General features: G+C 43.7%; 1 protein-coding gene across 1 annotated transcript in view; it reads left to right on the forward strand.

Moving 5' to 3' along the window:
- Positions 1-26,132, forward strand: part of atrn (attractin) — a gene marked incomplete at its 5' end in the record, with an annotated part of 226,984 nt that overhangs the window by 128,374 nt on the left and 72,478 nt on the right. The window contains one exon of the mRNA XM_083634035.1: positions 24,504-24,582. Within this exon, the coding sequence (XP_083490161.1) occupies positions 24,504-24,582 (79 nt within the window). The remainder of the gene's footprint in view (positions 1-24,503; positions 24,583-26,132) is intronic.

The raw sequence follows: 26,132 nt of genomic DNA on the forward strand, positions 1-26,132 counted from the left end.
AATTCAAAATGTCAACTTCATCTGCAGCCAGTTTACTAAATGACAGATGATCACACGTTCACAATTATTTCCCCCGTGCCATTCGTTCTCAGTGACTTCATTATTCAACAAAGAGCTTTTCAAATTCAGAAAGGGATCCTTCACTCTGATTAGCTGAAAAGACAGTGGGCTCTATCTTCCGACAGGCGCTATCCCCTAATAGCGCTTGCGCACCTGTTTGCGCGTGCCTTAAGGCATGGAAGATAGCATTCCGCGCAAAGTAATTGCGCGCTGCTGACGATAGGGTAATGCCATCAATCCCACATTTTAGCGCTGAAATGCCTGCTTTGGCATGGGGCAGCCAATGCCCAGTACAATTATCACAGGCATGCGCTTCTCCGCCCCCAATTTGCATTGCGCACGCCACTTTTGGAGAACGGACGCTCCCAGTGCCAGAGTTTCAGAGCGTTTTCAGTGATTTCTCGAGGCCCACAGAATATTGTGTGATATTACTATGTAAACACCGAACACGCAAAAAGAACGATGAGACTCTCTTCTATCATCAGCAAAAACAGGTTTATTGATATCATTTTCCGTTCTTTAGTTATCAGCCGGAGAAGATAGCTTGATTTAACCAAAAACAGCCGTTTTTTTCTAGAAGCTGAGATAATGAGCCTTTTGTGAAATTAAACATTTCATGCACATCACTGACTGAAGCTAATATTTTCTGATGTAGTCACACCTCAAAAATAATTTCCTTCAATAGAACAGCGAAAACCAAGGAATTTTGTTTGGCAAAACAATATTTTTTAGCTGCAACCAGCAGCGCTGGCCCCTGCGTGCGCTGCTGGTTGCAGCTTCTTGCTGGTCTTGATTTACTGCTGGTGGGCATCAGATATTCTCGTTTGCTTTTGCCAATCCTGTCCTGCTGTCTGGGTCTGTCTGGGTCAGTGTTGTATGCTGCTCTGCGTGCCCCCCCCCCCTCAACTGCACACTCCTCCTCCGTGTGGGAGTGTCTCTGGGGCTTTCTGCTGCGTTTGCTCTGCACTGAAAAGTCCGCTACATCCAGCTTTTTTACAGCGTTCCGCGTGTATTTGTCACCGGCTCCCATGCTTCCAGTTGAGAATAATAACAACTAATAACAAAATCATGCGGATGGGCTATCGCAGCGGACACGGAGGTGCTCAATTGTGGCAGCAGATTGGCTGCTGCAGGCACAGCTAACGTTATGCTTCATGCATATCGATGCATACGGATGCGATGCGATTTCCGTTTCCCCAACGACTTCTTCTCTGTTTTTTCCTCGCCTTTCTGTAATCTGGAGAGCACTGTCGCCACCTAATGGGTCCCTAAAATAGCTTTTACACATTCAACAGCCACCATACTTTCACAGGAGATGGATCTGGCTTTGATGCACGTCCCACCGTCAAAAAACGCAATTGACGAACATACTCGTCCTTGGCACTCTACGTTACTAAACCAATTGACGAACATACTCGTCCATGGCACTCAATGAGTTAAACCAGCGCAAACGCTAAATTAGTGCTTATGGGAAGATAGAGCCCAGTGACTGTGATAGGCGCCGTGGAGCATGCAGGCACGCCCCCCCCCCAACACAGTTGTGTGTGTGTGTGTGTGTGTGTGTGTGTGTGTGTGTGTGTGTGTGTGTACACACGCGTCAGTCCGCGTGAGCGCCACCTGCAGCCATCACATGGCTGTGATGGGATATTGACAGCGGAGATGGGTGGCAGAGAAGTGTCACTCCCTCCACCTACCTACTGTACTACCTCCTGATAGTTTTATTTCCCCCCACGTTGAGCCAAATTGACTAATTCAAATGCAAGCTGTAATCAATTAAACACTCCCATTTAACAAACTATTTATGGTCATGCAGTGCACCACATGACAGACAGGAGAGGAAGACAAGAGACGGAGATAAATCAGGGCCACTCATGGCTTTCGTTCCGATTGCACAGCTTTGAAAATAACATCCTGTGACGAGTGGTCCTTGCACAGCTGTTCAAATGTCTCCGGCATTAATAGAAATCAGCTCCTCTAATTGGCCGTAATAAAACCAAGCCCCCACCCATGTGACCACACGCACGTGTGCAAACTTGTGAAATGTTGAAGTGAATAAAATAGGCTTTCGTAATGGAAAGAGTCAAGACCACATGAAACCAGAAGAGACATGGAAGAAGTCTTTTTTTGATGAATGTTGGACAAGATGTCTTATACCTGACTGTACATGCAATGCTGCCTCTATGCATAGGCACTTTATCTTAATTCATGTGCACTTTAATTATCTTGCACTTTAAAACTTGAGCTGGAGAACTCGGTTCTATCCAATATGCACATGCACATGCACTTTAACCCTTTTATTCCTTTTATTCTTTTTACACGGTATCTAAATGTTTTCATATGCTGTCCTGTGATTTGTTATGTATGTTTTTTAAGCTCCTAGCACCCCAATTCCAATGCAGTCCCTACTGTAAATGGCAAATAAAGTGACTTGACTTGAGTTATTGTTCTGATTTGTCAGCTACTGTTGGGTATACTTCATGCTTTTATCCAAAGACGAACACAAAGAAGACATGCATTTGATGATATTTTAACTTACTAACTAGTAGCCATACAATCACTGATGTCACTGTAGCCATTTTTGAATTATTGGGCAATGAAACTGAAAAATTCATGCCAAGCTTATTCATGCCAAGCAATATTTATTTGAAAAAGACTAAATTGCAATTTATCACATATTTATCACCTCATGAATGCCATTCCCAAGTTCGTTGACGCAATATCTTGAGAACGGCTTGATAGAATTTCTTCTGATTTGGCTCAAACATCGACTTGGACGCAAGGATGAACAGATTCCATTTTGGTTATCAAAGGTCAAGGTCACTGTGACCTCTCGAATGCCATTTTCAAGCTTGTTAACACGTTAACTGCCAACGACGTACTGATACGTCAAGCAGAATCCAACCGTTGACTGCCAGCGACGTATTGATACGTCAAAAAAATCGTTTTTTTTTTTTTGACGGTGGGGCGTTGATCAATCCCTTTTACGTCTCCTATACAATTATTGGAGGTATTGAATGTGTATAATCTATTTTACCGACCCACTAAGTGTTGACAGTGCTCCCCCAGACGAGCGAAATCAAAGAAAAAACTGCCGCTGGAGCAAGCCATTCAAGGAAATGGCGAGGCGATTTTACAGTAATCCACACTTGTCTTGCCCGAGAGCGACCGCGCAGGCAGCAGCACACAGAGAGCGGAGAGCGATTTGCAAAATAGATTATAGGTGAAACACACTTTGAAACACCTCAGAAAGGCCAGAATCAACATCTGCCCATCGCCCACGCATTCCCCGGCCCATCTTGACTCGCACAAGGAGCGTCCGCACGCAGGCAAGCAGGCAGGCAGGCACGCAGGCAGGCAGGCAGGCAGCAGCAACGCGCTTCTGACACGCCCGCTGTAGAGCCAGGAGGAAGGAGGAGAAGACACACGGAGGGAGGATGTCCATGCCGACTTCCTCAAACAGCGGCCGTGCAGACAGGCACAGGACAGCAGCAAAGCACTGAGACTGTGACGGCCGCTGCAGCCAAGAAGAGGGAGGAGTTGAAGCAACTCGCTCTCTCCCTCTCTCTCTCTCTCTCTCTCGCTCTCTCTCTCTCCCTCCCTCCCCCTCTCTCTCTCTCTCCCTCTCCCCCTCTCACTAGGATTAAACCTAGTGCGTCTCCCTCCCGAGAGGGAGGGAGAGAGAGAGAGAGGGAGGGAGAGCGAGAGGGAGGGAGAGAGAGAGAGAGAGAGGGAGGGAGAGCGAGGGGAAGGGAGAGAGAGAGAGAGAGAGAGAGAGCGAGAGGGGGAGGGAGAGAGAGAGAGAGAGAGAGCCAAAAATGAATGGTTAAAGTGACAGTTCTATCGAATTTCACAAAAAGCCATTTATCTCTGAATATTTTTTCTGACGCTAAAACCATGCTTTATTCAACTGCTAATGCTTACATAACTACTAACTCTACAAACTAACTCTTTTAGACAGAGAAAGTACACATTCTATTAGTACTTTTGAGATATTGTATGTTCACAAACTCCAAGCAGAAAATAATCCTCGGCTCTTGTAAAATGAGCCACAATCCTCAAAAAACGGCTTGGCAGAAGCTACCTACAGCAAGAAAAAAACGGCTGGCAGTCAATGTGTTAATGCGATATCTCAGGAATGTCTTGATGGAATTTCTTCGAATTTGCCTCAAACGTCCACTTGGACTCAAGGACATTTTGGTGGTCAAAGTTCAAGGTCACTGTGACCTCACACACCCAATTTTCAAGCTCTGTAACGCAACATCTCACGAGCGCCTTGACGGAATTTCTTCCAATTTGCCTCAAATGGCGATTTGGACTGTAGAATTAACTAATGGCGGAGTCATAAGTCCGCGTTGCGGTCGTTCTAGTTTTAAAGGAAATATTTGGAAGGGAACCCAGCTGTGTTTTGACACAAACACACTTCTATGTAGGCACACACATGCGCGCGCGCACGCACGCACACACACACACACACACACACACACACACACACACTCAGTGACGCTGTAGCCTGGGCTACTCCCACAGTGTTGACTGAGAGCAGAGAGGTAGAGAGATGCTCAGCATGCATTCAAACCCTGCCTGTCTGTCCTAAGGGTGGTTTCCATTCACCTGTTTTATGCGGAATTTTAATTTGCGCATTAAAAAAGTGGAAACGCTGCAAAATTCTCAAAAACCTCCAAATATTGCAAAAAAAAATCACACTTGAGGGAGGTGGAAAAGTCGGGTGTATCGATTAAAGGAAAATGCGATAAGTGCAGTGGAAACAGATGAAGCGATATTTTGTTGTCTCTCATTCAAAAACCACACAGTTTGCCTTGATCACTGCAAAACATGACATGCCGTGTAGCCTACACAATAGGGCTACACACGGTAAATAATGGTAAATACACAGCACAATACACGCCATGGTAAACAGAAGAAGACTGGGATATTAACTTTAAGGTGACACCTCATCAGTCTAGACATAATTTACAGGAGAGATTTTAGGTTCTCTGAAATTAGGTGGGGCAAAAAATGTGTGCATATATCGGCATCGGCAATCGGCCAAAAGAAAACATCGGCATTTCGGATATCGGCAAAAACAATCCAATATTGTGCATCTCCATTCCCCACTGTCAGGTGATCAGCAGGGAGCCAGAGAGAGATGGAGCAGACAGAGCCATGTATATAGAAGAGTCGTGACATTCACTCCAATGGACCAGTGTTTTACTCTCAAGTTCCCTGAAGTAAGGTCCTGGATTAAGCAGCGCTGTCGAGTTGCAGCCAAATGGACAGTTTGTGATGTACTTTGAAAGGGTCAGACGTTTAAAGAATCAAATTGTATATTATCAGCTTTATTTTAGCGTGAGCCTCCTTGCTGGCTATTCATTGGCTACTGAGTCACGCATTTTGGACCTCCGCTGACGCCACTCTCTCTTACTAGATTGCTCTGGGAGCAGATATAGAGTGCTGATAGGCCCGTGAGGAGCTGAGAGCCTCTCTGCGTCTCATTACTAATAGATGAGTCGGATCAGTCAGTCTGACTCAACACATCCACTCTCTGCTCCTCTTCTTCCTCACCTGACTCAACACATCCACTCTCTGCTCCTCTTCTTCCTCACCTGACTCAACACATCCACTCTCTGCTCCTCTTCTTCCTCACCTGACTCAACACATCCACTCTCTGCTCCTCTTCTTCCTCACCTGACTCAACACATCCACTCTCTGCTCCTCCTCTTCCTCACCTGACTCAACACATCCACTCTCTGCTCCTCTTCTTCCTCACCTGACTCAACACATCCACTCTCTGCTCCTCTTCTTCCTCACCTGACTCAACACATCCACTCTCTGCTCCTCCTCTTCCTCACCTGTAGCGAGAGGGGAGATGAGGGGAGGCATGTGGAGAGGGCTGTGATGCACTCCGGGGGATTCCCCAGAGGGAGTACTCTTTGCACTCCACCCGGCACTAGCTCCTGCCCCCCCCCTCCCCCTCCCCACACACACACACACACACACACACACACACACACACACACACACACACACACACACACTTATCTGCCTGGTACAGTGTGTGTGCTTTTGAGGCAATGGCATACCTGCTTCGGAAATTAGTTTTGGCAGCTTCGTAGGTCAGCTTTGTAGCCTGATATCAGACTGAATTGTCGACCCGTTACACTCAGCCAACTCGGTGGAGTGGGCGGATTGGAAGGTCTGGACCCAGGCCATCAGCCTTGGCTCTGGACTCTGCAGTGTGCTGCTTTGTTAGTCAAACTAGTCGGAGTCTTTCACCAGCCCCTGCTGCGTGACTGCCTGCGATTTGTGTAAAAATGTTGCATGTCGGTTGCCTCGCCTTGGGGAAAAGTGTCTGTGTTTCTTTTGCCTTTGTTTAGATCTCATTATTGACATCTTGTGGGTCAACTCTGCAGACTGAATGGTTTATTGAGCTTATTGGATGAAATCTGCAGCGCTATAACAAATAGCTTCTAAATCCCATATTCCCTCAGCTGCCTGTTTTGCCACTGTTGTTCTCTGAGTTTGTTGTGTCAATGTTATCTTTGGTTTACCTACAGTAAGCTGTGGTTACTTACTGCTTTATCCCACAGTTATGTGAAGTGTAAGTAAACCAACAGTGTGAAGCTGCAGTGTGTAGTATACACAAATTTGTATGCGGCAAAACGTTCGACAGTGTCTTCCACAAAGTGTCTGGTTGAGTAGACAAACTTATCAGCCGTAGTGAAAACTAAATGGCATTTGGCTGGTGGGCAGTGTTGATTTCCCACCCTGGGTAAGGCAGGTTGGTGGATTACTATTCAGCTGGCTGTGGACAACAGAGCTGGTCTGGTGGTGTATGCCCTGTGGCTGTTGACTTGCTATCAGGTTAGCCAATGACGCATCAGAGCTCACCTCTCCGCTCTGAGTGGCTCATTGCTATAATTAGAAAAAATATCGATTAGAAAATAAAATATCGATACTCACGGTATCGCGATATTTCCACTTGCGATACGTTATCGATACACTGGCACCATGTATAGATATTTTATTAAAATATGCAGGATCTTGAAACTGATTCCCCCACAGCCATTTTGATAATACAGAGTCCTAGGGTTGTCAAAAATATTGATACTTAGGTACTTACTCGATACTAAACATTTTAAACGGATACAATACTCATTTTCTACAGTATCAAGTTTATCGATACCAGCAGCGCTTCCTGTGCCTCCTCCACACAAACACACACACACACACACACACACACACACACACACACACACACACACACACACACACACACACACAGCACTGCACTGCAGCTGTTAGCTACATTAGCTAATCCCACTACTGCTGCTGTAACCACTTCAAAACAACACCGGGCTCAAAACGCCAGTGTGAGTGACCAAATGTTTCACTTGTTAACCAGTCGGAGTGACGCTCTTTCCAGTAACATATTGGTATCTGTTGATACATGGACCCTGCTTGTAGATTGCAGCTAAATTTAACGTTAAACGCATTGCCGGTGGAGGTACCCGGATGTAGCAGACAAAGAGTATTGGAGGCAAGAGACGAAGCCTGTATTGTTGTTTTTTACAACAGCGCTCCCGCCTTGATATTGCAGTGGAACCACTGAGGGGAACAATCCAGTTGTCAGTTCTTATCGATTTAAGTTCTTTGGTGCAGAATTGTCGAAGTTGTCCTGCTTTGCTACTGCGATTGGTCATCGATTATTGACACAGACAGCAACCAGTCTGTTTGTAACCGAATCAGTGGGATAGCAGAGCATCCAGACCCTAATGATGATTCATTTGGAATGGATTAGTTGGGGTTAGTTTAGGCTAAGATGCACACTGATGGCAGTAACAAATAGCCTACTGTGATTTATAACTGAATCCTGGACATGCAGAGCTGGTGTTTAGGTTGTCTTGGGCTACACCAGTGATCCTCACTATTTCTTCGATGAGAGCCGCACTGGCAGGTCAAAGTCAATAGGAGAGCCACTTTTACCGCAAAACACCAAAAGCCACCCCAACCAAGCACATCTGCCTACCATTTTTTTGTTTTATTGTTTTACACACACACACACACACACACACACACACAAACACACACATATATATATACCAGTTTCCCCTAGAAAATCTTTCAGGCCTGGAGGGATTTCGAAACGTACCCCGACCGCAGCGGTGGGGGCCGTCGCTGGCAACGCTGAAGTTTTAGCTAACCTGTTCACATCTATGTTCGCAATGGCATCCCAAGTATCATCATACTATTATGGGATGCGATGCGAACAGTTGTATTATGGGATGTGCGTTTCCCAGGCAACGACACACGTTGACACGTTTTGGAACAGCGCTGCACGCTGGCACAATACTCCTAAAAGCAAAATGCTTATTGTTTTGAATGATTTGGCACCTTCTATTACTGTCAACACCAGTATTGTTGTATTGTAATAATATGCCATAAAGGTTTATTGAAATTTTGGGGAGAGCAGGGGAAAAAAAAAAAAAAAAAAATTTAGTCCAATGCTTCAAAATATTTTGAGCATAATCACGTAGGTTGCACATCACGTCCTATCCACCTCCAAATCATGCGTGTCATCACTCGAGGTAAGTTGGTTCATTATCCTATCACTCTAACCCTGGACATTTCCAGCAAACAACAGCAATAAATCTTTACTAACAGAACGACAAACAACCACCATGCCCCGTTCATCCCTCGACCGTCTCCCTCAATGTTTTGCTACCTAGCACCAAGGAGAAGACTGCATTTGAAATGAAACCTTCGCTGATAGTTAGCCTACAGATAGGTCTACGAGATGATATACATTTACAATCGCCAACAAATAAACATAGCCGTACAAACGGAAAAAACTCCCATTTTGTATTTTTTACTTACCAAGTGAAGAAACATCTTTTTGGCTATATCTCCGGTAAAACTGGTCAGAAATGAAAACTTTTTTCACAAGTTTTTTTTTGGGACATCCGCGTTATGACGTCACCGGAAATTCCGCACTACAAGCGCAACGCGATAAAAGGTCCGTGCTGCAACTACCCCTCTGCCCCGTTCGTACCGGCTCTCCCCTACGCTACTACTGCAACGTGACCAATTGAGAGCGCATGAGGTAATTAAAAGAAATGGGGAAGAATAAGAACTGTTTCTGTAGCCTACCTCTACCTGCTACCTCCATTTGAAGACCTTGGATTAATTGAAGAAAGACCGACATGAAAGCAGCCGCGCAACTCATCCAGAGCAGTACAACTGTTGTTGCGCACGGCAGCATGTGAGTGTCTGTGTGTGTGTGAGAGAGGGGGGGGGGGGAGAGAGAGACAGAGTTATTAGCTACTTTTCACACCTTGGAGAGCTCTGCTGCGCTCCTCCGGAGTCCAGAGACATATTACATTAAATTGGCCATTGCGGGCTGCTGGGTTCAGAATTTTCAGATATTTTAACAGGCTGGGCGGGGCGGGCTGGCTCCAATGACGGGTTGGGTTGGGGCGGGCCTTAAAAAACCCTGACCTGTGCATCACTAATAGTTAACGAGCGTATTAACAAGCGCATTCCCCGCAATAGTGGTGACAACATGTGCAGAGACAATAATATGGACATGTCGACCCATGTCTAACCCTGTCTGAAGTGTGCGTGAAGTAGCCTACATAACGTTGGCGTTAGATGTCAGCTCTGAATGATTCTGCCTCATTAGACCTTCTCACTGACATATTCTATTTAATTCTGTTATGTTGTTCGTTTAAAATGTTAGCATAACGTTAACTACTTGCAGACGGGCTTGATCACGTTAGCTCAATTGACTGACTGTTTAAATACTTTGTAGATGCAGTTATCAGTGTTGTTGATGTTACTTACTTGATGGCAACAGGGAATGAACGACAAAATATCCACTTTTGCAAATGATGAAGCTGGAAAAGTTTCCTTTGTGGCTGTGTATTCTTATTCACTTGACACATGGCATTTTTACACAATTTATTCTTTCTCTAGTAGACTCACGTTGACCCATGTCAAGTTAGCAAAGATAAACACCACCACAAATAATATTTGAAGCATTTTCTGATGTTTGAAGTGAATGTTTTGTTCACAGTTGTTTTTTTTCTTTACTTGAAGCACACAGTGAGAAGCTTAAAAGCACTTTACAAACAAAAAATATATATAGAATGTTTTGTACAGTCATCTTCTCTATTTCTGACTTGAAGCACTTGTTATAAATAGTGCATTGTTGTGTAAATTGATTGTTATATCTCATTAAATTGTGGACATGTATTCATCCCTACGTATTAGACACTATTTCTGATGGTAAAATGAGCATAAAAAGCGAAACACAGAATTCAGAAAAATTTAATTAAATTAAAACTGAATTTGGGGGAAAATAAAATGGAATTTGGAAAAAAATCTAACGGATTTCATATGGCTCTACATACATATTGTATGTGTTGATATGGGGATTTAGACAGGGGTTCATCACTGCCTGCACGACAGTGGAACAAAGCTCATTTATCTGTGAAGCCAAAACAAACAATCTGATTCCACAAACCTGCTTTGCAATTCATCAGTAATGGAGTGACTCCAGGTGTCCAGCCTGCGGAACTGCCAGGCAGAAGAAGTACATGGCAGCAAGTGTGATTTGAATATCAGAGGTCATTTGTAGTTAAACTGTGTAAGTGTTCTCTAATAAAATGATAATTAAAATGGCTTTAGTTGCATATTGTTAAGAAACATGTTTTGACTTTATGGGGTAATAATAATAATAATAGATAGGACTTATATAGCGCTTTTCAGAATACTCAAAGATGCTTTACATGAAAAACAAATAACCATATAACAAACATACATAGATACAGAACAAATACAAATATAGAGGTTATAGAGTGAAAGAGCATGGTGGAGGTGCAAGTCAGATATTGTAGGTGGGATTTGAGTTGGTTTTTAAAAGAAGTGTGTGTCAGAGTTTCGAATGTTAGGGGGCAGGGAATTCCAGAGGTTTGGGGCAGTGATGGCAAATGCTCTGTCCCCCAAGGTGCGGTTCTTGGTGTTGGTGATGGGGGTGAGAAGGTTAGCATCAGCAGATCGGAGGTGGGGGAGTAGCGATGGAGGAGATCTGTCCGGTATGGGGGGGCGAGATTATTGAGAGCTTTGTAAGTGATGAGGAGGATTTTGAAATGGATTTGGTGCTGTATTGGAAGCCAGTGGAGGTGTTGGAGGATGGGTGTGATGTGTTCTCTGGAGCGGGAGTGGGTGAGCAACCGGGCAGCGGAGTTTTGAACATATTGCAGTTTTTGGACAGTGGAAGGGAGGCCGTAGAGAATGCTGTTGCAGTAGTCTAATCTGGAGGTGATGAAGACATGGATGGGTGTTTCTGCGGCTGAGGAGGAGAGGGTGGGGTGGAGTGGTGCAATGTTACGGAGGTGGAAGAAGGATGTTTTGATGATATTATTGTGTGACTTGAAGGAGAGGGTGGGATCCATGATAATGCTGAGGTTACGGACCGGGGGGAGGCTGTGACCGTGTGTCCGTCGATGCAGAGTGAGAAGTTCTGGCAGGAGGGCAGGAGGGATTTTGGGCTGATGATGATGATTTCCGATTTATTGCAGTTGAGTTTGAGGAAGTTGTTGTTCATCCATGTTTTTATTTCAGTGAGGCAGTCCGTGATGGTGGAGAGAATTGCAGGACTGATGGTTTTGGTGGAGATGTAAAACTGGGTGTCGTCGGCATAGCAGTGGAATTGCAGTCCATGGCAGTGAATGATGTGACCTAGGGGGAGTATGTAGAGCAGGGATACTCAACTTGCTTTGCCCGGGGGCCACTTTCGTGAAAGGATAGAAGGCCAGGGGCCAGTTAATAAACAAACAATATACATTTTTCTGTAGCGGGTTTGTAGGTTTTTGGGGTGTCAGGCAGCCGGAGTTTAGTCTGAAAATGTTGTGCACACCGGATAGTTAGTTAAGTTAGTTAGGTTAAGTACATACATAAGTGCCTGGGTAGCAAGCAGACGGCGGTATTTGACAATTTAGCAGCTACATCATAGATTATTGAAAGATATTCCATATTCCAGACTGAAATGCTATAACAGAAGTGGAGTATTGCCCAGAATGACATGAACATTTGGGCATGAACATGTTGCGTTCAGGTGCACTGTAATTTATTATTATTATTATTTCTTTGTGCAATTCCATCGCGGGCCACACAGGGGGGCGCCATGCGGCCCGCGGGCCGCAAGTTGAGTATCACTGATGAAGAGGAGGGGACCAAGCACCGAGCCTTGAGGGAATCCATGTGAGACTGGGGTGGTATGGGATTTGCAGTTATTGATGATGATGTAGTGAAATCTGTCTGACAGGTAGGATTTGAACCAGGAGAATGCTGAACCAGTTATGCCAATGCACGATTGCAGGCGACTGAGGAGGATGGAGTGGTTAATGGTGTCAAAGGCTGCACTGAGGGCGAGGAGGAGGGGAATGTTGAGGGAGTCAGAATCAGAGGAGAGTAGGAGGTCATGTATGTATGTATGATTAAGGCATATACTAACTAATAAGCCATGTGGTTGAGAATGTGTTCCTCTGAGAGCCACCAAGGAGCTGGTGTTGAGTTTTTCTAAGTATAAACTAGGCTTGCCGCGGTAGTCGGTGTTACCAGTGTTGCACACTGGTAGGGAATACACCGACTACATTAATGCCTACCCCATCAGGGTCCAAAGTTAACACCAGCCACCAGCCAAATGTCAGTAAAATATGCAAATGGCAAGTAGATTTGCTTCACTCACAATCAAATAATGGTAATCTATTGAGTGGCAGGTCAAATTTGAGCATTTACGAGCCATTTGGCCGGTGGACAAAAAAGTTAATTTTCGCCCCTCGTTTTTCTTCCCTTTCTCTGACTGTGACATATTGACTGTGTCTAGACTTCACAGTGTCTTCACAGTACTGACATAGAGACTTCAGACTGATCAGGCTTGACTTTTTTATAAAGCAGGTGGAATGATATGTGTTTTTTATGGGTTAGGAACTTAGGAGGAGAAATAATCCTGTCCGTTAAAGCAGAAATCAATCCAAATGAAGCCTAAAGTCTCTGGGTGTCAAAAGCACTTTTCTCAGATTGAGAGGAAGGTTACCCTGTCAGGCCTCGGCACTTAGTTATTGTATTTTTCTAGTGGTTGCATCAAATCACATTATCTGTCAATCTGATACATTCCTTCTGCCCTTGTGATTCCCCTTTGCCACCATCAATTTAAACCAGTCTAGAGTGGATGTGCTGCACTATACTAAATGTAGTTGGGGCAAAAGTCCAGAGATTAAAACTCCTAAACAAGATTTTTTTCCCCATTCACTTATAATAGCCAGTTTGATTTAGTCCATTTGATAAATTCTGGTATTGCTCACACACTTCCTTGTTTCAGTGGCGCCGGAACAAGTTTGCAATTAGGGGGGCAAAAGCAGGAAGGGAGTCTTTACGTTTTTTTGGACATTTGGATGATTTTTAACCATATTTAGAGGAATATCTCATTTTAAATTAACATTAGGATTATACTGTAGTGATGTCATTATTCTGTATTTTCTCCTTTTCTCACTCACTTGGTGACCTGCTCTCCCTTTAGGTCATTTTAAAATTACACTACAACAGACAGCAACACAGGCAGAAACACTGAACTTATTATTATTTTTATTATTATTATTATTATTATTATTATTATTATTATCACTTTGAAACACAGTGCAAAACGTGTCATCTCAACAGAAAAATAAAATAAAACTAACCGTATACACGTGTACTATACCATTATAGCAGCAGCCATTGACAACACATTCAAGCCATCCTAAAGTGCATTAGTGAGTGCAGTACAGAGTCCGGGTCTGTCTGTCTCTCAGGTGTAATAATCCCACAACGATCACAGCTTTAACATGCATCACAGGCTGTGTAAACAGTGTAAAGTGGGCTCTAAAGCGCAAATTATGCTCGAGTGAAATCGACGGCACTGACTAGGCGCCGATAGGACGCCCAGCTGCGACGACCCCCTCGGCGCAGCTCGGCATAGGGGCGTACAGCTCCTCGAAAATGTGACTCCGCGGCGTCAACTCCTTGTGAGGAATGAGGAAATGCCATTTCCTCATTTAACAGTGCTTGTCGCTCATCTAGCAAAGCTTTCTACAGGCTCACCGGAATGAGTTTTGAAATGGAGGGACAATAAAATGTTCCCCCACCGACATGAGTGCAAGTTCTTGGTAAACGACACGATAACATTTTGGACGTGTTTTGGACGAGTTACATTCGAGTATGCACAGTCTCGCTGTCGCCACCCGGCGGCGGCAAGGCTCCAAGTCGTGGCTGCGCAGAACCATGCCGGGCGCTTAAGCGTCATGCCATTGCCCCCTCAGATTTTTGAGGGGGGGGGAATTAGTATTAAAAAAAAAAAATCAGGGGGACCAAAAGGACAACATGTCCCCCTGCTTCCGGCGCCCGTGCCTTGTTTACTCCGCTGTGTTCAGGTCATTTAGGAAGAACATGGTTGCATTGTTACAGCTTCAAGAGATTTTACATCCCAAATCATTTGCATTCATGAATTTAAAGTCAACCCTTGATGAACTGCAGCCAGTACAGATCTAGGACATTGTGATGGGAGCCTTATTGTGTTGAAAGGGCATGTTTTAATCGCTTTTTGGGTTCAGCCGTTGGAGGTTGGTTTTGCCTGTGGCTGTGTTGGAGAGCAGTTCTCCTCGCAAACTGGAGGGACATGGAGCTCTACAGTGATGACATTTTGGACTCAATCGATATGATGGCAAACACTTGGAAAGTAAGGGCCAGGATGAAAATACAAAAACTTTTGTCTGCCCCCTATGACTCTGGACTTTCAATCGTGAATTTACTAGTGTTTTCACAATAACAGGAATTTGACTTTGAAATGAAATTCCAGCACATTTGGTGAAAGTATCAGTATCAGAGCGCAATAGCGCATCGCAGCTGCTACGAAAATGGACAAAGGTGTTTTGATTGAAAAGGTGGTAAAACTTTTGAGAAATATAGATCTCTGAGGGGTCTCGGCTTGCTGGTGGGTCTGCATACCTAGGAAAGTTACATGTGTTTTGCTTTGGAGTCTCTAATTAAATCCAATGCTAACCCCTGAAACAGAATTCATGAACGTTATTCCTGTGATCTTGAACAAAAACACACACAAAAAACTGCTGCATTTGGGGAACTATAAAGGGATTTATTTTATTGCAAAGCCATCACTTTTCATCTGCTGTAGCCTCCAACAAGGTAGAAAATCATGAGTGGTTCAGTGTGTATATATCCTATACCATGTTCACAGACATGCAATCAAAGATGGCTGCCTAACGCCCCACTCATGAATCCCAGTGATCTTGCATTGTACAGTACAGATTAAGTCTTCTGCCAAAGCAAGTAATTTAACAAAATATTAAATATTTATCATTTTTATTGGAATGTGTCATTTATTGGAATGTGTTTCTAATAAACAATACAGAAACAGCTATACACAACATATTCAAACAACTTAATAAGCCGACCATAAACACATAAATAGTCCTCAGCGTGGGGTAGGGTAGTCATGACGGGGCCCGGTGCAAGCAATTTTGAGTTAGGTTAAGTACATACATAAGTGCCTGGGTAGCAAGCAGACGGCGGTATTTGACAATTTAGCAGCTACATCATAGATTATTGAAAGATATTCCATATTCCAGACTGAAATGCTATAACAGAAGTGGAGTATTGCCCAGAATGACATGAACATTTGGGCATGAACATGTTGCGTTCAGGTGCACTGTAATTTATTATTATTATTATTTCTTTGTGCAATTCCATCGCGGGCCACACAGGGGCCCGCGATGGGGCCGCGTTATGTACTTAACCTAACTAAACACACACGCACATGAAGCATGCGAGGCATGCTAGAAATGAGCGCGCGAAGCACACAATATTTCTACCGGTAGTATGTATATATTTTTCGGCGGCCATGTGTGGAAAGTAGTGCCGGCTACCTCTTTTCTAGGGGTGGGGGAAAAAATCGATTCACCTAAGTATCGCGATTTTTAATGTCACGATTTTTTGAATCGATCTTTTATTCCAGAATCGATAATCGCAAAAAAAAAAAAAAAACTTTTTTTTTTTGGGGTGCTTGCAGTCAGGCCACTCACTGAACAGCAGGCCAGGCGCCGCCTACTGGTTTACTAGTGGTTTTATTACTTTATTAGTTAGTCTGAAGTAATAATTACACTTCAGGGTTAAAGTGGGTGCATCTCATTGTAAAATTGGACTTCAAACGGCCCAAATCTGGCTTCAAACGGCCCAAATTGGGCTTCAAACGGCCCAAATTTCACGCTCGTCGGCCCATATCGGCCTGGCCTGCTTGGTATCTAATGCCCGGCCTGAATTATGATCCCAGTCCGCCCCTGTTTTTAACTATATCGCCCAGCCCTACTCATGATATATACCGTAAAATACCAATTATTAGCCCGGGCGTTAATTGACAAAATATGTAGCCAGACCCCGCGTCAATATGGGACCTGCGGCAGTTTGGGACCTGCTTTAATTATTTTTGTACAAAAATATTGCTCAGAAAAGATTGTAAATAGTATGAAATTGTTTATTTAAACCATTTATTTTAATGAGTTGGCTACAGCCCCCCACACAATTGCTTAGGGGTGGGGGAAAAAATCGATTCACCTAAGTATCGCGATTTTTAATGTCACGATTTTTTGGATCGATCTTTTATTCCAGAATCGATAATCGCAAATTAAAAAAAAAAAAAAAAAAAAATTTTTTTTTTTTTTTTTTTTTTTTTTTTTGGGTGCTTGCAGTCAGGCCACTCACTGAACAGCAGGCCAGGCGCCGCCTACTGGTTTACTAGTGGTTTTATTACTTTATTAGTTAGTCTGAAGTAATAATTACACTTCAGGGTTAAAGTGGGTGCATCTCATTGTAAAATTGGACCCAAATCTGGCTTCAAACGGCCCAAATTTCACGCGCGTTGGCCCATATCGGCCTGGCCTGCTTGGTATCTAATGCCCGGCCTGAATTATGATCCCAGTCCGCCCCTGTTTTTAACTATATCGCCCAGCCCTACTCATGATATATAATATACAGTCTCTAGTGTATGATTCAACTTTTCCCATGTTCTAATCTAGTGTAAAAAAGCAAACAAACTGAAAAAATAAAAGAAAAAAATAAACAAAAATCGCAATAAATCGTAATATCGAATCGCAATAATCGTAGAATCGCAATAATCGTGAATCGCAATATATATCGAATCGGCACCAAAGTATCGTGATAGTATCGAATCGGGAGATAAGTGAATCGGCACAGCCCTATTGTCTATGGGGAGAGCCGCGCCTCCCTCTCAGCGCAGCAGAGCACATTGCATGCCAGTTCTGGCCTGTACATGAAATCAAATAAAATTTGAGCTGAACTGTGACCTACCGGTATTTACCACTAAACTTTCTCCGCTGAAGGTGAGAGAACATGATCATCATGTGAGCAGATTATTTGTTGCATGCGCTGCCTCCTCCGCTGGCTGCATGCGCTGCCCCCTCCGCTGCAGTGTGCGGTGAAATACCAATTAGAAGCCGACTTCTATGCCCGCTGGCAGGGAAACATACCATATAGGCACATTTCTCAAAATAATTATTACACCAGAGATGTCGGTTTTAGTGTATAAAAATCTTCAGGAAATGCCTACACAATTTTCAGAATCATCAGATGTTGACGGAAAACGAATTTTGATCAGCAAGTTTCGTGCATGTGTTTTTTTTTCCTCGTTGTTCCCGTTTCCTCGTTGTTCGTCTTCTTCATCCGATTTTCCTTCTTCGTTGTGTTTGGGAGATGCATTCAACAGGATGTCGCAAAGGTAAAAAGAAAACATTGAAAAAACTAACCGGGCGTCAAATTGGGACCTGCTTTTATGTACAAAATATGTATCCAGACCCCGCTTATATATGGGACCCGCGGCAATTTGGAAGTCGGCTTCTAATTGGTATTTTACGGTAATATAGAGTCTCTAGTGTATGATTCAACTTTTCCCATGTTCTAATCTAGTGTAAAAAAGCAAACAAACTGAAAAAAGAAAAGAAAAAAATACACAAAAATCGCAATAAATCGTAATATCGAATCGCAATAATCGTAGAATTGCAATACTTAAGAATCGCAATATAAATCGAATCGGCACCCAAGAATCGTGATAGTATCGAATCGGGAGATAAGTGAATCGCCACAGCCCTACTCTTTTCCTTCCAAAAAGACAGATTATGTGCATTTTGGATTAACATTTCATCGTGTGGTGAGTACCCGAAGCACAACATGTATTTTGGCGCAGTGAGATGTGTGTTTTGGCAGATTTCTAACAGCTGTACCATTAGCCTCCATTCTATGGCGATAATTACTAACTTCACAACTGTAGCTCACTGTAAACTGAGCGGACAGTGCCGGTAAGGCATGGTGTATCTTGGTTATGTTGGGGGGATGTGGCAAATGAGCTAAACTTCGAAAAAAGTGGTGTATCCCTTTAATGTGAAAACAAGCATCAGCACCTGAGAGCAGAGGACCTGTCTAATTCACTGTGGTTCTGAAATGACTCCTGACTTTAACATTTGCATGTTGATTTTATGTTGAATAAGCATATAATTTTGTTACAGATTGCTACTGACTATTAAAAAAAGAAAGAAAAGAAAACCATGAGAGAGATATGTTTTGTTTTTCGAGGGCATATAATTTATATAGCAAATGGCACCACTTTAGATCTAATGTGTGTTCTTAATCTTATTTGAACACAGGTGTATTTCTGGGGTGGCAATTTGAGTCATTTGGAAGCCTGCTGTCTCCACAGGCCCCTCTACCCCAGGAGCCCCAGTGCACCCGCATTGCCGCCACGGTCTATGTACTGTATACGCCCCTGAAACACACACTAAAAGATGACACCACAATACATAGTAGATAGTCACACACACACACACACACACACAAAAAGTTTGACAACGAATAAAAATAAAGTTAGTTGTTGGTTTGGTTGAGATCGGTTGACCTGACGGTGTCCAAGCAGTACTAGTAGTAGTAGTAGTAGTAGCAGTAGTAGTAATAGTAGTAGTAGTAGTGTTGGTAGTAGTGGGAGTGGTAGCAGTAGTAGCAGCAGAAGTACTAAGAATAGTAGTAGTAGTAGTAGCAGCAGCAGCAGTAGTAGTGGTGGTTGGCTGTTATAGCGCCACCATCTGGTGGATTGGTGTAATTTTTTCCTCTGAGTAGTGGGTGATTTCTTGAAACTATGTGGAAAGGTGGGTGATGTGGGGTGTATGATTTCTGAGATCCACACACTTTTAGGGCAGGAAAAGAACAAAAGCAAATACACACAAGTTTAGACATTTATCATTTCAAAAGGGTTTCATGTATCCAAAATCCTTTAATAACTTTAGGTCGGGGTAGTCCATAGATGACCCAGAGAAAGTTTCGTGTGATTTGGCCAAACGGTCTAGGAGGAGCTTGCAAAAGTAGGTTTTTGATAAAATTCAAAATGGAGGAAAATCTACCACACAGAAATGGGCGTGGCCTAGTAGGTTAGATGCATGATGCTCCAGGGAAACCAGTAGATGTGGAATTTTGATTCTACAGCTCGTGGTTCAGAAGTTATGGACGACAAACGTGAAATTGGCTGTTATAGCGCTACCATCTGGTGGATTGGTGTAATTTTTTTACTCTGAGTAGTGGGTGATGTCGTGAACCTGTGTGGAAAGTTTGGGTGATGGGGGGTGTATGGTTTCTGAGATCCACACACTTTTAGGGCAGGAAAAGAACAAAAGCAAATACACAAAAGTTTAGACATTTATAATTTCAAAACGGTTTCACATATCCAAAATCCTTTAATAACTTTAGGTTGGGGTAGTCCATAGATGACCCAGAATAATTTCCGTGTGATTTGGCCAAACGGTCTAGGAGTTCGCAAAAGTAGGTTTTTGATCAAATTCAAAATGGCGGAAAATCTAGGCACATGCAAATGGGCGGGGCCTAGATGGATAGATGCGTATTGATCCAAGGAATCCCTGAGAAGTGAAATTTTGAGTATAGGACACACGGTTCAGAAGATATGGACTATAACGCGAAATGGACTGTTATAGCGCCACCATCTGACCGATATGGGTCATTTTTTGTTTCTGAGTAGTGAGGCACATTTACAATCTATGTGCCCAGTCTGGCTACGCTGAGCATTACAGTTTCTGCTGTACATACAGTTTTACCGGAGAAGAAGAATTAAAAAAAAAAAAAAAATTGGCAATCATATTGGCAGCACCAACACCCAAAGAAAATTGAAGTATGACAGACAGACTGCATGTATATTATAATTATCTTTCTTCTCGCTCCTCACTAACAGTTAACAGTTAACAGTTACAATCACAGTTAGTGATTGTTCAAATGTAAACTATGTGTTTGTGAGCTGTATTGAAAGGTTTTTCTCCATCATGCCACAGACACTTCGCTCAGTACATTGTATTTGCCTTGTGTATGAAATGTTCTATATAAATAAAGTTTGCCTTGCCTTGCTTGTGAACAGCGATGTGAGATGAAACATAGCAAGTTTATGTCAGAGAGCCGCAGGAGCGCGTAAAGGACATGACAGCCACGGAATGAAGTTCACATCGCAGAAGCAGTTGTCGTATTTGCAAGCGCACGCACGCACGCACACACACTCTCTCTCTCTCTCTCTCTGCTCAGACATTTGGAGGAGGTCTGAGCCGCATGTGGCCACATTCTGTGTGTGTGTGTGTGTGTGTGTGTGTGTACATGTGTGTGTGTATGTACGCAATGTGTCCTTGGCCACATTGAAGGACCGTCTACTACTGACGTTCTGCGTAGGTGGAAGTACCTACTCATTCACGCGCCAACATCATATAAACAAGAAAAAGAAACCGGAACTCACTGGAAAACAAGGTCTTTGCATCTTCTTCTTCTTCTTTGTATTTTAATTTCCGGCAGACTAGGGACAGGAAGTGCATTCTTCTTCTTGTTTCCGGCAGACTACTGTAGGCATGGTTTAGTGCATTGCTGCCTCCCACCAGATAAAAACCACCGCATTTGGTCTTTACAAACGGGAATGATGTATGTGTGTTTATTTGCATATAGAGGAGGGAAGTGGTCACTGTGTGAATGTGGAGACACATTCTAATGCCAGGTGAACTGACTTACTTAGAGCTGCCCACTTGTGATTGGATTATCCAAGAGGCATGTCAATACCAGGTTTGAACAGGGCCTTTTGCCACGTACTGTACCATTTTTATTTAGGAATTTACAAGGGCAAAGGTCGGTAACGCCCCCTGTGCTGTCACCTGACCTTGGATTTCCTACCCCAATCTCGAGTGAGCCTCACCAACCCCGACCTCAAAATCCAAGATGGAGTCTCAGGCGCTTCAACATAGTGAACATTGTAGTAAATACGGTTTACTGTATTAGCACTTCTGGCTTATTTGTGTCTCATTAAATCACTTGTACACACAATCCTGTCTATCTGTGGACATGTTGCTATGTTGTTTATATGTGCAAAATATAGAGTAATGTGTTATCAACTGTTATTGCTAACAATGGTTAGCCTGGCTGGAGCTAACCCTGGCTGGTTTACTGGAACACGGTCAACTCGGGTGTGACGTCACTCAACTGGGGTATTCCTAGGTCCCAGTGCGAATGGAACGCGGCATTTATTTTCTGCCTCTCTCTGCTCTCTCTCCTGAGTGCTAGTGTGAGAGTGGGGAGGGGTGGGGGGCTGCATGCGCGCGCACACACACACGCGCGCGTGACACTGCCAACAAACCACCTAGACATGTCACCTCTGCCTCCTTCACCTCTTGGCAGTCTCATATCTAATAACAAGCCTTGGGTGACATGGGATGTTAACGCTGACATTAATAGGAAAAAGGCTGCCTTTTGTCAGCAGGGATGTGAGTAAGATGAAAGCGGCACAGAAAGACCTGAAAAGGGTTATTGGGCAGGGTAAGATGGGGAGTATAAAGATAGAGGGGAAGGTAAGGTAGAGGAGAAGGTACACGACCAGAATAGCAAGGCTGTGTGGAATAGTCTGGAGCTCATCGCTGGCTGTGGAGCTACCAGTGTGGGCCTTCAGGAGGAGGGAAGGGAATCACTCTGCCAGACTTGATGAGCACGACTTTCCTACTGAACCATGCAGCAGCAGAAGTTTCCTCATCTTTACCCCGGAGGAACTGTGGCACACAGTACATGTTCCCCCCACACCATTACTGTTGATCTCTCCATTTAAGACCTATAGCCCCTGACTGCACATACCATGCAGTGTTTTCAAAGGATCATCTTGGAGCCTCTTGCTAATTTCTATGCAGGTCTATCCTGCTACAGTATCCAGCACCCCTTACATTTCGCTTATACAGTAGGAAGAGAGTGGGTGCTTTAATGTTACACTGCATATTTAGTCACCTGGAGACAGTGGGTACAGTAGTTCTGTTCGAATTATGTGATATTTTCTTTTGTTTTTCAAGTACACACACACACACACACACACCTACCCGGAGACACACACACATCTGGAGAAACTGGGCTCGAGTGTGGAACAGGGCATGGGCAATCGGCACGCTTGCTACAGTATGCGTACAGTCCACACAGTCACATTTTGTGCTGCATGCGGACTACCGCAAATCGGTCCGCACGGACCCTCACGGACATGGGTTTATGATGACATGTACGTCACGCAGGCCAAACGGACCTGGCAAGTATGAATTGGGCTTCAAGCGGAAGATGGCCATTATGGAAAACAAAATATGTGGCCAGCCAAATGAGCATGTTCATAGCATGTGCTGGGGATTGGAATTAGCATGTTCATAGCATGTGCTGGGGATGTGAATTAACATGTTCATAGCAAGTGCTGGGGATGGGAATTAGCATGTTCTTAGCATGTGCTGGGGATGAGAATTAGCATGTGATGGGGATGGGATTCAGCATGTTCATAGCATGTGCTGGGGATGGAATTTAGCATGTTCATAGCATGTGCTGGGGATGGAATTTAGCATGTTCATAGCATGTGCTGGGGATGGAATTTAGCATGTTCATAGCATGTGCTGGGGATGTCAATTAGCATGTTCATAGCATGTGCTGGTGATGTGAATTAGCATGTTCACAGCATGTGCTGGGGATGTGAATTAGCATGTTCACATCATGTGCTGGGGGTGGGGATCAGCAGTTGAGATGTGGAGAAATAACCCAAAACTAAACCTTGTTGGCTGAACAATGGAGATAATGACTAATGACCCCATTCAATTGAAAATTAACTAATTGATAAGCCCCGCCCCCGTTCACGCCCATGTCAGGTGACAATGCTATCAGGCTTTTTATTCTCATTTTGTTGACTTTGATTTCACGACATGCACCCTGCCCCAAACATGATATCCATTATCGTGATATTTTGGCAGGACTGCATTGTGATATTAACATTTTGATATCACCTAAGCCTACTGGTACCTCGGCAATATTTACATTTTCTTATTGTTTATCCTGTGTTTTTTATGGACTTTGTGATCTGTCTATCTGTGTATGTGACTTTGAGGTTTGCTGTGGGATCTGTTCTTCTACGTGACCATCCCAATTTCCCCCTTGGGCATTAATAAAGGTTTTGTATATTTTATTTGCACAAATGCTAAAAAACATTCCAAACAGAGAAGGAGAGAACACAAACTGCAAGGCAGAAGAAACCTCAAGGGACAAAAAACATCTCCAGCCAGGAGAAGAAAGAAAAAAACAACAAATCAAGATGACAAACAAAGATGCTAAATAACATCAAAACTCAAAATAGGAGGAGAATCGTACAAGAACAGCACAATCTAGAAATAACAAGAACAGGAAATAAAATAACCCTCATACAGATAATGGTAATGAAAGCACAGGAAGTCAAAGTGTCATAGTGAATGGATGGAGGTGTGCGTGCGCGCGTGTTGAGGCGAGGAGGGTGTTTGTGTGACATGTTTGTGGCGATCTGTTAAAGAGCGCAAAGCGAGTTGGGAAATGTTTGGTGCATAACAGAGGTTCCCCTGACAGCTGCTTCAACTGTCTGTCTGACACTACTTCACTCACCATGCATCCTGTGACTCCATCCATTCACATCATCCACTCAACCAGCAGCATTCTGGCCCCCCTTGCAATGCAGTGCTATAAAAACAGACTTTTGGATACGGTTTCATATTTTCAAGAAATTAGTCTAAACAATAGGACTGCACTTGTAGAGAGAAATTTGGCTTCATTATACGGTGTTACATGGGGCTTTGCTTTTGCGATAATTCAATATTATTTTTTATTGCCTTTCAGTGGAATCATATTGTGATGATATGAAGATACTGTAAGAAAGTGAGACGCATAGTCATGCACAAACAGAACTTGAAATGCTCTGTGTTAACTCTCCTCCTCCTTGATCCTTCTTTGTTTTTGCTGACGGTCCTCTTCCTGTCTGTCCCCAGCTGTTTCCTGTCCCTGCTCCTGGTGGCCGCTGTTGTGTGGAAGATCAAACAGAGCTGCTGGGCATCACGGCGACGAGAGGTAAGTCTGAGACTGGCAGTTACAACACAGAACAGGGTTGAGTTCAGCCCCGCCAACACCTAGCGAACAGTTTATTCCAACGGAAACGGTGGTGCTTTGAACACCTGATATGGATCTGAACATCTGTTGGATCCACGTCACTGCTGATTGGGTAACACACCTCTGACACACCCATGAAACAACAGGCAACATACCTCAAAGCCTGTTGCAAACTGTTTCGAGGAAACACAGAACAACCCGGAAAACGTAGCACATGGTGCAAAGTGTTTAACAGATTGAACACACCCCAAGTTTTCCTTATTTGATGATATTTCAGCAGCCTGGCCAGGTTAGTCAACAGCCAACCTATGTAACGTTTTAATTTGATATTCATTTCGGGTGCTGGGAAGTTGGCATTCAGACTTGGTGTTTCTGATCAATGCACCTTACAATAGAAGAGTAAGTGGAGGGTCTGAACCTAGGCATCAAAATAATGTTGAAAGATCATGTTTTTTTTTCCAGATCCATATCAAACTGAGGGAGGAAAAAATCTCTAGATCTGTGCTCAAGAAATAAATTATACAAACAGAAGTTGCGGCCCTTACGCCATCATCAGTGTTGAATCATATATACCTAAAAACAATGTAATATACTGAGGAATGGACATTCACGTCTGTAACTTTTACAGTAGATCAATATAAACATACTTCAATCATGAGAGGCCAGTCGGTAAGATTTAACAAACTTTATTTAGCAATCGGCATGCATGGCAAATACTTTGGCGCATGACTCCATTAGCCAGTGGCGCTGCTCTTGAGGCAAGAGGAGGGCATCTGCTTAGGCTAGGAGATCCCCCCCCCGTGGGGGATCAGGAGTCACGACTCGTTGGTGGCGGACTGGGGAGGTGGGTGGGGCAAGACAACGCTCCGGAGGAGGGCTCAAGGGAGATGGACTGCTGTGAAGCTGCTGCTGTTATGATCGGCCAGAGAGAGAGAGGTGACGTAGAACCCTTGCTATATATATGAGAATTAACTGACGTCATATCTGACGTCATTACGGACGTCATACTAAGACTTTGACTGACCACGTCATACTAGAACTTGATTGACGTCAGGGGTGATCGGATTAGATTATGCACGAATGGCCTTCTGCTTGAACTATGGTCTAGAGACCTCACAACATATATACATCAGACTAGTAACTGTCCCTAGAGCCCAGAATGGACAAGTGTATATTTAGACATTGATGTATAGCAAAAAAAAATCTTACATGTCAGCAGAAACATCAGTACTTTGAACATAAAAAATACAAATGATCCAACAATCAAAGCTTTAATGCTGTCAAGCACTGCGTGTGTGCGTTTGTGAACTACATACAGTGACCATAAATCATTGTGTTTATGACAGTGTATGCATGGTGTTGGTCAGACTGTCCGTCCCATTGACACTGAGTGAGCTGGAGAACATCTATTACTATTTGAACTGGATAGAGGACAGCAAATCATTCTGACAACTATGGGAAGCACTGCAGGTCTGGACAGTGTGGAAAATGACTGACAACTTCTGGTTCTT

Source organism: Poromitra crassiceps (genome assembly GCF_964638095.1).
Source record: "Poromitra crassiceps genome assembly, chromosome: 3".
Taxonomy (NCBI): domain Eukaryota; kingdom Metazoa; phylum Chordata; class Actinopteri; order Beryciformes; family Melamphaidae; genus Poromitra; species Poromitra crassiceps.